The sequence below is a fragment of the Cervus elaphus genome, chromosome 28 (genome assembly GCF_910594005.1).
Source record: "Cervus elaphus chromosome 28, mCerEla1.1, whole genome shotgun sequence".
Classification (NCBI taxonomy): domain Eukaryota; kingdom Metazoa; phylum Chordata; class Mammalia; order Artiodactyla; family Cervidae; genus Cervus; species Cervus elaphus.
The window spans coordinates 42,931,076-42,945,885 of NC_057842.1; the positions used below are offsets into that span (position 1 = coordinate 42,931,076).

The 14,810-nt window shown below is 35.2% G+C and overlaps 1 protein-coding gene across 6 annotated transcripts in view; it reads right to left on the minus strand.

Moving 5' to 3' along the window:
* Positions 1–14,810, minus strand: part of CEP57L1 (centrosomal protein 57 like 1) — a 76,156-nt gene that overhangs the window by 10,345 nt on the left and 51,001 nt on the right. For 5 of the 6 annotated variants that reach the window (XM_043890074.1, XM_043890073.1, XM_043890072.1 and 2 more), the window contains 3 exons: positions 13,523–13,702; positions 8,209–8,330; positions 597–713 (listed from right to left, as the gene is read on the minus strand). In XM_043890074.1, coding sequence (XP_043746009.1) covers positions 597–713; positions 8,209–8,330; positions 13,523–13,702 — 419 coding nt within the window. Of the gene's footprint in view, positions 1–596; positions 714–8,208; positions 8,333–13,522; positions 13,703–14,810 lie in introns of all 6 variants that reach the window. The other variant, XM_043890076.1, reaches the window with a different exon arrangement.

The window sequence follows — 14,810 nt, forward strand, 5'->3', positions numbered from 1 at the left end:
CGCTGCAGGCATACTCTTTACCATCTGAGCCACCAGGGAAACAAGACTAATATACATGAAACAATATGATTTGACCCAGGTCATGAATATATATGTATAACCTTATATACAAAAGTATTTCATCTTATATCCATGGTATAGTTTGGAATAGGAAGACAGTACTATCTCAAAGGGAGAACTTCGTAAGTATTCGAAATCTCAAGGAAGGCTTCATAGAGGAAGCAGGAATGGGAGAATCCTACAAAATGGATAGGATTTGGTTGGAAAAGGAGAGGGCATTTCAGGATAGGATCTAGAATAGGCGTAACTTACCTGCAAGTGGTGAAAGGCTATCTTTTCAATAACATTTAGGTAAATCACCTAACAAACGAAAATATTCTACCACTGCAGAAGAAGGTAAAACTACAATTTCACATCAAAAAGCAAACTCATTTATGCTATGATCTATAGGCAATAACTCATATCTGGATTACTAAAATCTATTAATGAAGTTTTACAAATCTAATTTTATTGCATATTCATATATAGGATAATTACACATAATACTAAAGATTTAACCTGGTATCACCACTTCAAAGAAATAAGTTGAAGCTTACCTCAGCAGTTTTCTGAGTTGTTGTAAGCTTAAAACATTCTTTTTCTAAGACATCAAGCTTTTCAAGTTTTGCATGAAGCCTCATATGATCCTGTTCTTTTTCCCTTTGAAGCTGGGCCTGGAAAGGAAAAAAACAAAACCTAAATTTGGCAAGCGAAGCCAATTGCTCAAGAATAATACAATTTCTGAGAACTCAAAGCACAATATAAATTGTCATAAGAAACACATAACAAACATGCACATACTTTAGGTACTTTAAAAGCAAAAAAACAAGAGAAAATAAAATACTTTTCAAAAACAAAGAAACTGCAGAAAAAGATATTAGATCAATGGAACAAAATCTTCTATGTATCTTTATATAACATTTCTACTATGGAAAACATCATCAGTGAAACATATTAAATAAATAAGGTGTTATCACAAAGTGATCAAACCTACTTATTGACTTACCCTCTCTCTAACTATAACACAGAAAAGCAGCTATCAAAGGACTAAAGCATACAGAGAACTTGGAGAAAAGGAAAGTTACACATATATATTTGTTGGTGTTGAGTTGCCAAGTTGTGTCCAACTCTGTGACACCATGGACTGTATAAAGCCTGCCAGGCCACTCTGTCCATGGGATTTCCTAGGCAAGAATACTGGAATGAATTGCCATTTCCTTCTCCAGGGGATCTTCCCGATCCAAGGATTGAACTTGTGTCTTCTGCACTGGCAGGCAGATTCTTTATTGCTGAGCCACCAGGGAAGCTCTACACATATATATGCATACCTACGAATTGTCTTGTAATGGTATTTATTACCACACTAATGCGAGATGTTAATGACAGGGGCAACTATGAGGGGACAAGAAGCATATGAGAATTTTCAGTATTATCTGACAAATCTTCTATAAACTTAAAACTGCTCTTAAAAAAATAGTTTATTAAAAATAAAAAACTGAAAAAATAAATAAATAGAGTTTTGGTGACCAGTGGTCTAACATTCTATTGGAGTTACAGAAGGAGAAGAGAGAGAAGTCAGATAAGAATAACTATTTGAAGGCTAATGCCTAAAAAAGTTCCAATTCTGATGAAAAATATTAACTGACAGATTCAAGAATCTAAAAAGAACAAACAAAAAATGATCCAAGCAGAATGAATACAAAGAAAACCACATTTGGGCATATTATCAAATGGTTGAAAACCAGTGATAAAAGGGAAAAAACAACCTAAGAAATAACACACTATGCACAGAGGAATGAAGATAACAATTCTCATTAGAAACTATGAAATCAGGCTTCTCTGGTGGTCCAGTGGTTGAAGATCTGCCTGCCAATGCAGGAGACACAAGTTCAATCCCTAGTCTAGGAAGATTCCATATGCCATGGAGCAACTAAGTTCATGCACCACAACTACTAAGCCAGTGCTCTACAGCCCAAGAGTCACAACTTCTAAGCCCATGCACTGCAACTACTGAAGCCAGTGCCCCCAAGAGCCTGAGCTCTGCAACAAGAGAAGTTATCACAATGAGAAGCCCACAAACTACAACTACTATAGTCCCCACTCTCCACAACTAGAGAAAGCCCATGCACAGCAATGAAGACCCAGCACAGTCAAAAGTAAATAAATAAATCTTAAAAAAAAAACAAAAAACAACTAGAATTTTATACCCAGTGAAACTATCCTTCAACAGTGGTGGTGAAATAAAGCCTTTTCCAGACAAATACACGCTAAGAGAATTCCCAGCATACTTTAAAAAGCACTAGAAATGGTAAAAATGTGGATAAATATATATTGCTTCTTGTTTCTTAATTTTCTTTAAAGGAAAATTGATTATTTAAAGGAGAAACAGAAACAATGTATTCTGAGCTACATAACACACATAGAAATAAAATATATGAAAACTTCAGCACAAAGGGGGACAAATGGAATCATTATGTAGTAGGATCTTATATTACATGTGAAATGTTTTCATGCTAATTCATGATAGACTGTAGTAAGTTAAGAATACATAACTTTAACCTATACAGTAGCTACTAAAAAGGAGAAGGGGAAAAATACTTGGAGAAAGAAAAGTCAGCAAAATTTAAGAAGAAATCACTAGGGAATAGGGAACTTAAAAAATATTTTTAGTTGAAAGATGATGAAAATATAAAATGGCAAAACCTGTGGGATGCAGGTAAAGCACAGTTTAAAGGGAACTTGCTAGTTTTTAATCACAATATATTACATTTAAAAACAAATTTAGTTTTAAAATCAATAATCTAAGTTTCCAACATCCAAAGCTAGGGAAAAAATAGCAAATTAAATCCTACATTAGTAGAAGGAAGGAAATAATAAAGATGAAGTGGAAATCAATGAAATAGAATATAAAAGTTTTTATAAAGATTTATTTTTTAAAATCTATAAAATTTATAAAGTGACATGTAGGTTGATAGTTTTAAAAAGAGCACAAATACAATTTACTAGTATCAGGGATGAAAGAGGGGACATCTCTAAAGACACAAGAGAAACAGATAATCTGAGTAGCCAAATCTCTGTTATAAATAAACTGAACTCATGATTAAAAAACACTATATATTTAAAGAAAACTTCAGTTCCAGATAGCATCTATCAAATTTGAACTCTATCAAACATTTAAGGAGGAAATAATACTATTCTTATACAAGGTCTTTCAGAAAATAGAAGGCATCTTCCCAACTAATTTTATGAGGTCAAACAAAACCATAATACCAAAATAAGACACTGTAAGAAAATTACAAACCAAGATCGCTTAAGGACAAAGTCATAAAAATTAAGTGAAATCTTTGCAAGTTGAATCAAGCAATATAGAAAAATGATACTACATCAAGATTGACTGGGGCCTATATTAGGAATGCAATGTTGGTTAACATTTGAAAATCAAACAATGTAACTTACCATGTTAACAGAAGAAATGAGAAAAATCATATGACCCTTTCACTAGATGTATTAAAAGCAAACTGCAAAATCATTCACAGTAAAAGTTTTCAGCAAACTAAGAATAGAAAGTAATTTCCACATTTGATAAGGGATAACTATGAGATGGCTGGATGGCATCACCGACTTGATGGACATGAGTTTGAGTAAACTCTGGGAGTTGGTGATGGATAGGGAGGCCTGGCGTGCTGTGATTCATGGGGTCGCAAAGAGTTGGACACAACTGAGCGACTGAACTGAACTGAACTGAACTATGAAAAACCTAGAGATAATAGTCTAGTGAAAGACTAGCATCTTTCTCCCAATGATCAGAAACAAAACAAGGATGTCAGTCTTTATCACTTCTAATTAACACTGTACTAGCTACAATAACCAGTGCAAGAAAGTGCAAAAAATAAAAGCCATAAAAGTTGGAAAGGGAAAAATAAAACTTTATTTGTTCACAGATGACATGATTAGGTATATAGAAAATCCCTAGAAAATACTGAGTTGCAGAAATAGACTTGATCTCTCTTTGTCAATTGTTTGTTGACCAAGGTGCCCAATCAATTCAATGGGAGAAAATAAATCTTTTAACAAATGGTGCTGGGACAATTGGGAATCCACATGGAAAAAATTTAACATTGAATAATTTTCTCTCACTGTACAAAAATTAATCCCAGATGGATCACAGAACAAAATGAAAATTAAGAGCTTTTAGAAGAAAATATTTTGGAAAACACTTTGATAGTTTCTTATAAAAATACACCTACCCCATGGTTCAGTAATTCTACTGTTAGATATTTATCCAAGAGAAATTAAAACATATGGTCACAAAAAGTTTGTACAAGAATGTTTGAAGTATCTTTACTTATAAGACCTCCAAACTGGAAACAGGTCAAATATCCATCAAAAGAAAAATGGATAACCAAATTGTGGCATATCTATATAATGAAATTCTACACAGCAATAAAAGGAATGAACTACTGATACATGTAACAACATGGATTAATCTAAACAACTTTATTTTAAACCAAAGAACCAGACATAAAAAGAACATTTTCTATCATCCAATTTATATGAAGTTCTAGGACAGGTAAAATTAATCTGAAGTAAAATAAATCAGAATAGTAGTTGCACTGTTGGGAGGTGGGGAGAGAGCAGGGAGTAACTTGGCAGAGATATAAGAAAATTTCTGGGGTGATAAAAATGTTCTATTACTTGGTAGGACTATAGATAACATGAGCATATTCATTTATCAATAATCACTGAACTACTGTATATTGTCACCTTGCTTATTTAACTTACATGCAGAGAACATCATGTGAAATGCCAGGCTGGATGAAACACAAGCTAGGCTCAAGACTGCCAGGAAAAATATCAATAACCTTGGACACCACCCTTATGGCAGAAAGCAAAGAACTAAAGAGCCTCTTGATGAAAGTGAAAGAGGAAAGTGAAAAAGCTGGCTTAAAATGCAACATTCAAAACACTAAGATCATGCCATCTGGTTCCATCACTTCACGGCAAATAGATGAGGAAAAAGTGGAAACAGTTGACAGATTTTATTTTCCTAGGCTCCAAAATCACTGCAATGGTGACTGCAGCCACGAAATTAAAAGACACTTGCTCCTTGGAAGAAAAGTTATGACCAACCTAGACAGCATATTAAAAAGCAGAGACCTTGTTTTGCCGACAAAGATCTGTCTAGTCAAAACTATGGTTTTTCCAATAGTCATGTACAGATGTGAGAGTTGGACCATAAAGAGCTGAGCACTGAAAAATTGATGCTTTTGAACTGTGGTGTTGGAGAACACTCTTGAGAGTCTCTTGGACAGCGAGGAGATCAAAGCAGTCAATTCTAAAGGAAATCAGTCCTGAATATTCACTGGAAGGACTGATGCTGAAGCTCCAATACCTCTGCCATCTGATATGAAGAACTGGCTCATTGGAAAAGACCCTGATGCTGGGCAAGATTGAAGGCAGGAGAGGAGAAGGAGACGGCAGAGGATGAGATGGTTGGATGGCACCACCAACTTGATGGACGTGAGTTTGAGCAAGCTTCGGGAGTTGGTGAAGGACATGGAAGCCTGGCGTGTTGCAGTCCATGGGGTCACAAAGAGTCAAACACGACTGAGTGACTGAACTGAACTGATAGACTTAAGACCTGTGCATTTCACTGGCTGCAAATTATACTTTAATAAAAACATTCTAAAAATGGTTAAAACTTACTCCTCTACAATATTTATCCAGGATAGGAATTTCTAGGTTTTTTTACAAGACAAAATGTGAATTGATGACTAGGTGCTAAGTAGTATATTGCACTTTTAATTGGCATTTCCCTGTGACTTCTTTTATCCTGCAAAATGCCTCTTCATAACTTGGCCCATTTTTCTACCACTGCTTTGTACTTTTTGTATCTTGCTTAAGAAATCTCTCTTAACTCCGAGGTCATAAAGGCATTATTCTGTATTTTCTTCTAAAAATTCTGAAGTTAACATATAAGTCTTTAATCCATCTGGAAATTATTTTTGTGTATGATGTGAGGTAGGCATCCAATTTCTTTCTTTTTCTCACATAGATAATCAATTTCCCCTACATATCTACTGAAGTCTAGCATTTCAACAATGTTATGCAATGGCATCCTTGTTTTATATTGACTTTCCATATAAGTGGGTGTGACTATCCCTAATCCTTTATTCTGGCTGTCAGTCCATACAAATATGTTAATTTTGATAGTATCAATATGTCATAGGGCAAGACCTCATCTTATTCTTCTTCAGAATAGCTTGGCTACTTTTGGACCTTTCCTTTTCATATGAATTTTTGAATCAAGTTTTCTAGTTCCTTGAGAAACCTATTAAATATTTGGCCCATTAAAATCCAGTACTGACTGGTACTTTTACCCATTTTCAAAATAAAGCAAAGATCTTAGAACACTTAAACTATATTTACCACTTCCTAATTTATAATTTTATTCTCATTAATTTTAATCCTTTATATATTTAAATATATAAAATAAAACATAATTATTGCTGTTATATATATATATATTTTTTATATATTTATTTACCTATATATTTACCATCTTCATTGTTCTTCATTCCTTGCATCTCTGACCTTCCATCTAAGATACTCTTCCTTCATCTGAATGATACCTTCAGTGTTTCCTTTAGAATGTATCTCCTAGTAACAAACTACCTCAGATTTGGTCAGTCTTAAAATGTCTTCACTTCACCTTTATTTCTGGAGGATATTTTCACCAGGCATTGGACTCTAGACTGACAGTTATTTTCTTTTAATATCTTAATTATAATCAGTTTGTTTTCTTCCAGATTCAGTATTGAGAAGTCAGCTGTCAATTTAATTATTGTCCTTTTGAAAATAACCTTTTTATTTTCCCCAGCAGCTTTTAGGATTTTATTCTTGTCTTATTATTTATTTTATTTCTTTTTATTTTTCCTGCTTTGGTTTTATAGGATTTCTTAAATTTGTGGTGTGATTATTTTTTTAGTCAATTTTTTAAACTTCCCAGCCATTATATCTTCAAATATTGTTTCTGTCCTATTCTCTCTCTTTTCCTTTTGGAATTCCAATCACACATAAATTTGACCTCACTCTAACTTATGTCTCTTGCTCTCTTTTCTAAACTTACCATTGTTTTGTCTCTTCATTGATCTGGATGGTTTCATCTTCGAATTCACTAATTATCTCTTCTGATCTGCTGTTAGATGCACCATTAAGTTCTCAATTCCATTTACTGTATTTTTTACAATATGTAATTTTTATTTGGTTCCTTCTCAAATCTGCTCTGCCATTTTATGGTTTCTAATGTTATGCTGAAAATTTGGTCCTATTTTCTATCTCCTTGATTACAGCAAGTATAATTATTTTAAAGTCTGTATCTTCTAGAGCCAGGATCTAGCTGGAGCTAACTTGTGAGACTGTTTACATATAGTCTGTTATGTATGCCATTTCTTTTGACAGTGTTTTATCTCCTTCTGCCTGGTTATCTTTCATTAAAAAGTTTCTCACTGTGTAGAAGAAAGGTTTATAGAAATAATTTGAGGACCCTGGGAACATTAGCCACCAAGGATCACTTTAATCCAATTTCAGGGACTAAGATTTTCTAGATTACTCTGATAATCTAGAGCTGAGCTGTAATCTATCTTGTTTTCCTTCTTGTTCATCATTAAAAAGCATTCAGAGCACAGAATATTTACCAGGGTTCCTACCCTTGGCAGATCCTGAACTCTAACTTCTTTAGCCCCATAATGATGGCTTTCAAAAGCACTATTTAGCCTTTCAACTGACTCTTCTGGAATCAAAAATGTCCTGAAAAGGAAGGGACCCAAAACCAACCACTGTGGAGGTCAACTTCTTTGAATTTAAGTATGCACACAGATTTCTGAATTGGTGACCTTTCATCACCTTGTTAACTCTCCACCACTTCTGTGTATTTTCTTTTCTTCCTTTATTTCTCCCTCCATCCCTTCCCTCTTTCTTTTTTAATATTCTGTCCAGGGTTTGTGTTTTCCTCTATAGAAAAGTTGATTCAAATGACTTAGTGTGCATCACTGTAACTGGAAATTTCCTATATACAGCTTCGTATCCTATTTAAATTACAATATGACAATCTTCCCATGACATTAAATATTCTTCAAAAACATATATTACTATAGAAAATATAGTCACCTGTTGTTCTAGGATCATATTCTTCTCTCGTTCTACATTGAGAACCATTCTCTTTGTATATTCTAGTTGCTTCTCTAGGAGGATGCAGCGAGACTGGGCTGAGCTTAACTGCATACTTATATCTATGAAAAACAAAAAGTAATAATCAATATCAGAGAGTTATTACAAGAAATGTATTATATGAATTCAATCAAAAGCCAGAAGTTTAAAACTTCTTTACTTCTAAATAATGACTCTTCCGAAATTATTAACATAAATTTTGTGAATATCTCATTAATTATATATAACTAATTTAACATTGACTCATAAAGACCTAGAGAGTATACTTCTGAAAGGGAAGGATGTCAGTGACTGGTGGGATCACAAAAACCTGGCTATTCCTGGGAAATAACACCATCTGGAAAACAGAAGACCTAAGGGAACATTTCATACAAAGATGGGCACAATAAAGGAGAGAAATGGTAAGGACCTAACAGAAGCAGAAGATATTAAGAAGGGGTGGCAACAATACACAGAAGAACTACACAATAAAGAGCTTCATTACCCAGATAATCATGACGGTGTGATCACTCACCTAGTGCCAGACATCCTGGAATATGAGGTCAAGTGGGCCTTAGGAAGAGGCATCACTATGAACAAAGCTAGTGGAGGTGATGGAATTCGAATTGCACTATTTCAAATTCTAAAAGATGATGCTGTGAAAGTGCTGCACTCGAAATGCCAGCAAATTTGGAAAACTCAGCAGGGGCCACAGGACTGGAAAAGGTCAGTTTTCATTCTAATCCCAAAGAAGGGCAATGCCAAAGAATGCTCAAACTACCACACAATTGTACTCATCTCATACACTAGCAAAATAATGCTCAAAATCCTCTAAATGAGGCTTCAACAGTACATGAACTGTGAACTTCCAGTTGTTCAAGCTAGATTTAGAAAATGCAGAAGAACCAGAGGTCAAATTGCCAACATCCACTGATCATCGAAAAAGCAAGAGAGTTCCAGAAAAACATCTACTTCTGCTTTGTTGACTATGTCAAAGTTTTGACTGTGTGGATCACAACAAACTGGAAAATGCTGAAAGAGATGGGAATACCAGATCATCTGACCTGCCTCCTCAGAAATCTGTATGCAGGTCAAGAATCAACAGTTAGAACTGGACATGGAACAACAGACTGGTTCCAAATTGGGAAAGGAGTATGTCAAGGCTGTATATTATCACCCTGTTTATTTAACTTATATGCAGAGTACATCATGAAAAATGCTGGACTGGAGGAAGCACAAGCTGGAAACAACACTGCCAGGAGAAATATCAATAACCTCAGATATGCAGATGATACCACATTTATGGCAGAAAGTGAAGAGGAACTAAAGAGCCTCTTGACAAAAGTGAAAGAGGAAAGTGAAAAAATTGGCTTAAAACTCAATTCAGAAAAAAAGATAATGGCATCTGGTCCCATCACTTCAGGGCAAATAGATGGGGAAACATAGAAACAGTGAGAGACTTTATTTTTTTTTTCCATCTATTTTTATTAGTTGGAGGCTAATTACTTTACAATATTGTAGTGGCTTTTGTCATACATTGACATGAATCAGCCATGGATTTACATGTATTCCCCATCCTGATCCCCCCACCCACCTCCCTCTCTACCCAATCCCTCTGGGTCTTCCCAGTGCACCAGGCCCGAGCACTTGTCTCATGCATCCCACCTGGGCTGGTGATCTGTTTCACCCTAGATAATATACATGTTTTGATGCTGTTCTCTTGAAACATCCCACCCTCGCCTTCTCCCACAGAGTTCAAAAGTCTGTTCTGTACATCTGTGTCTCTTTTTCTGTTTTGCATATAGGGTTATCATTACCATCTTTCTAAATTCCATATATATGTGTTAGTATACTGTAATGGCCTTTATCATTCTGGCTTACTTCACTCTGTATAATGGGCTCCAGTTTCATCCATCTCATTAGAACTGATTCAAATGAATTCTTTTTAATGGCTGAGTAATATTCCATGGTATATATGTACCACAGCTTCTCAAAAAATGGGCCAAAGAACTAAACAGACATTTCTCCAAAGAAGACATACAGATGGCTAACAAACACATGAAAAGATGCTCAACATCACTCATTATCAGAGAAATGCAAATCAAAACCACAATGAGGTACCATTACACACCAGTCAGGATGGCTGCTATCCAAAAGTCTACAAGCAATAAATGCGAGAGGGTGTGGAGAAAAGGGAACCCTCTTACACTGTTGGTGGGAATGCAAACTAGTACAGCCGCTATGGAGAACAGTGTGGAGATTTCTTAAAAAACTGGAAATAGAACTGCCATGTGACCCAGCAATCCCACTTCTGGGCATACACACCGAGGAAACCAGATCTGAAAGAGACACGTGCACCCCAATGTTCATCGCGGCACTGTTTATAATAGCCAGGACATGGAAGCAACCTAGATGCCCATCAGCAGATGAATGGATAAGAGAGACTTTATTTTTTGGGGCTCCAAAATCACTGCAGATGGTGACTGCACCCATAAAATTAAAAGATGCTTACTCCTTGGAAGAAAAGTTATGGCTATCCTAGACAGCATATTAAAAAGCAGAGACGTTACTTTGCCAGCAAAGGTCCATCTAGTCAAAGCTATGGTTTTTCCAGTAGTCATGAATGAATGTGAGAGTTGGACTATAAAGAAAGCTGAGAGCTGAAGAACTGATGCTTTTAAACTGTGGTGTTGGAGAACACTCTTGAGAGTTCCCTGGACAGCAAGGAAATCCAACCAGTCCATCCTAAAGGAAATCAATCCTGAATATCATTGGAAGGACTGATGCTGAAGCTGAAGCTTCAATACTTTGGCCACCTGATGCGAAGAACTGACTCATTTGAAAAGACCCTGATGCTGGGAAAGATTGAGGGCAGGAGGAGAATGGGATGACAGAGGATGAGATGGTTGGATGGCATCACAACTCTATGGCCATGAGTTTGAGTAAGCTCCGGGAGTTGGTGATGGACAGGGTAGCCTGGTGTGCTGCAGTCCACAGGGTAGCAAAGAGTCGGACACCACTGAGCGACTGAACTGACTGAAAGTCTCTTCCCTAATATTTATATAATATAATATAATATAATATAATATAATATAAAAATGTATATTTCTTCTCTTTCAGAAAACTCAGATATATGCATTCTACCATTTCCATTCTCCTTATTTCTCAACTACTGATCACATAGTTAATTCTGTAAGAACTAAGCAACCTCATTCTAATTCTTTAGCTTCCTTGGCTCTTTATTCTATGTTCGTTCAGTTACCTCAGGACTTTTTTTTCTCCTCATTTCGTCTATTTTTAAGTTAAAACACAAACTTGAACCTTGTTTATGAGGGTGATATAGTGTTACAGGAGGAAAACATGCCACAGTTTTGAAGTGAACTTTATATATAACTTATGTTCTAAATCTCTAAAATTTGTGTCCAGAAGTCCTTTTCCTAATTTCCTCAGAAACCACCTACCTGTCCACTTCTTCCAATTAATCTTTTAAGTTATTTTTATTGTTTTATTTTTATATTATTTAACTACTAGTATTGCTTTTATTTTCAAATTTTTAAAAAACTATTAAAAATAGGAAACATTTAAATTATATTGCAGGCTAATAATATATGATATGATAATAATATATAATATATGATATGATAATATATTGCCTTTCTCAAAGAAAGGCAATGCCAAAGAATGCTCAAACTACTGCACAATTGCACTCATCTCACATGCTAGTAAAGTAATGTTTAAAATTCTCCAAGCCAGGATTCAACAATACATGAACCGTGAACTTCCAGATGTTCAAGCTGGTTTTAGAAAAGGCAGAGGAACCAGAAATCAAATTGCCAACATGTGCTGGATTATAAAAAAAGCAAGAGAGTTCCACAAAATCATCTATTTCTGCTTTATTGACTATGCCAAAGACTCTGACTGTGTGGATCACAATAAACTGTGGAAAATTCTTAAAGAGATGGGAATACCAGACCATCTGACCTGCCTCCTCAGAAATCTGTATACAGGTCAGGAAGCAACAGTTAGAACTGGACATGGAACAACAGACTGGTTCCAAATAGGAAAAGGAGTACGTCAAGGCTGTATATTATCACCCTGCTTATTTAACTTATATGCAGAGTACATTATGAGAAACGTTGGGCTGGAGGAAGCACAAGCTGGAATCTAGATTTCCAGGAGAAATATCAATAACCACAGATATGCAGATGATACCACCCTTATGGAAGAAAGCAAAGAAGAACTAAAGAGCCTCTTGATGAAAGTGAAAGAGTGAAAAAGTTGGCTTAAAACTCAACATTCAGAAAACTAAGATCATGGCATCTGGTCCCATCACTTCATGGCAAATAGATGGGGAAACAGTGGAAACAGTGGCTGACTTTATTTTTGGGGGCTCCAAAATCACTATAGATGGTGACTGCAGCCATGAAATTAAAAGACGCTTACTCCTTGGAAGGAAAGTCATGACCAACCTAGACAGCATATTAAAAAGCAGAGACATTACTTTGCCAACAAAGGTCCGTCTAGTCAAGGCTATGGTTTTTCCAGTGGTCATGTATGGATGTGAGATTTGGACTGTGAAGAAAGCTGAGTGCCAAAGAATTGAAGCTTTTGAACCGTGGTGTCAGAGAGGACTCTTGTGAGTCCCTTGGACTGCAGGGAGATACAACCAGTCCATCCTAAAGGAGATCAGTCTTGGGTGTTCATTGGAAGGACTGGTGCTGAAGCTGAAACTCCAGTATTTTGGCCACCTCTATGCGAAGAGTTGACTCATTGGAAAAGACCCTGATGCTGGGAGGGATTGGGGGCAGGAGGAGAAGGGGACATCAGAGGATGAGATGGCTGTTTGGCATCACCGACTCAATGGACATGGGTTTGGGTAAACTCTGGGAGTTGGTGATGGACAGGAAGGCCTGGCGTGCTGCAGTTCACAGGGTTGCAAAGAGTCGGACATGACTGGGCAACTGAACTGAACTGAATAATACACGAATTCTGTTGGTATTCTGAAAATATTATAATTCCTAAATACAACTTGCCTAAAAACTTAATTTTTCTTTTAATCTCAATAATTTATGAACTGTAATAACAGATAATATACAGGCAAGTTTAAAATTATATCCATTTAGTGCTAATATCAAAATATCTGAGAACAAGCCTGCAAGGTTTGAATGCATATAAGAACAAAGATATTGAGTAAACCTTCTCAGATTGGGCTTTTTATTTTCAAGTTGTAAACTTTCGCAACCTCTTCCTTCTGAGAATTACTGAATTTTCTTACCTTTTTTCTGCTTTATCAGTTCCTCATGTGCCAGATTTCTCTCACTTGTTTCATTCTCCAAGGCCTTTTTATATTGTGCCGCTTCTCTGGAAAGAATGTTCAGGTTATCTTCAGCTTGTGTTCTCTCTAACTCTAAACGATGAATCTTTTCCTGAAGAGTTTTTAATGCTAAAATAAGAGCTGTTGAAAAAATTTCCTTGATATTTTAAGTGAGAATTTTTGAGCACTTATAATCATAGCAGCATATAAAAGTGGGCAGTATATTTTTGCTAGTTAAGTAAAAAAAAAAGTAATTTATATTCCTCATAAAAAAGAAAAATGACTAAAATTCTAAAGAGGGACAAATTCTAACATGTCTTATAAAAATAATATATTTATGATTATATTTAGTAATTTTCTAAGTTTGAGATGTGAGAAAGCTAATAATCACATTTTAATTTAACAAAGCAAATATGTTCAAAACATATGCAAAAAAGATATATATGTATATGTGTGTGTGTGTGTATAGAGAGAGGGAGAGAGTTAGAGAGACAGGAGTGTGGGGAGGAAGGGAAGAAGCGGGTGAAGAAGGAAGGAAGAGAGGGAGGAAGGGAGAAAGGAGGGGAAGTTTGAGGCATACAAGTCTGAGCATGGATAAGGAAAATTAAAATATGCTGTTCACTAATTAACAAGGAAATTTAGGTTTAAAGTTAAAATTTTTTCTCAGTTCTTGATGTATTCAGTTTCAGTCAAATCACAAACATTTATTGTTTCTTTGTACAAGATATAATGTTAATTTTTAGGACATATGAGGTAGAACACTGCTTCTTCCATCAAGAAAAAATTACAACCTAGTGGTTTAACTGATGTCAGGCTTGAAAGATTGTGTTACACACGTACTACTATGATTATTACTCATATATTAATATCTTCATAATTCAGGTAAGCTCAAGTTATAAAATTTTCAAGTATTATATGTTCTTCTAAGTTACAACTTCAAATTATAAAACTAGAGATGAATGGAATATAAATAAATGTTCAAGATTAACTTTCATATAGTTCATATCCAATTAGAAAGATATGTGTTAGAGATTATTGTTTGGTTTAGATTAATATTTCTTGTAGTTGCTTTGTTCCACAAAGCTATAGTCTATTTATAATGGCAACCATTATTATAAAAGATCAAAAAACATGACTATCAGTATCTTAGAAAGTAATGTATATGGTACAGGTATTCCTGGAATCATAAATGTTTTTCTAATTCAATTTTAAGATTCTCCTAAACTTATATTTTAAAAGTTATAATACT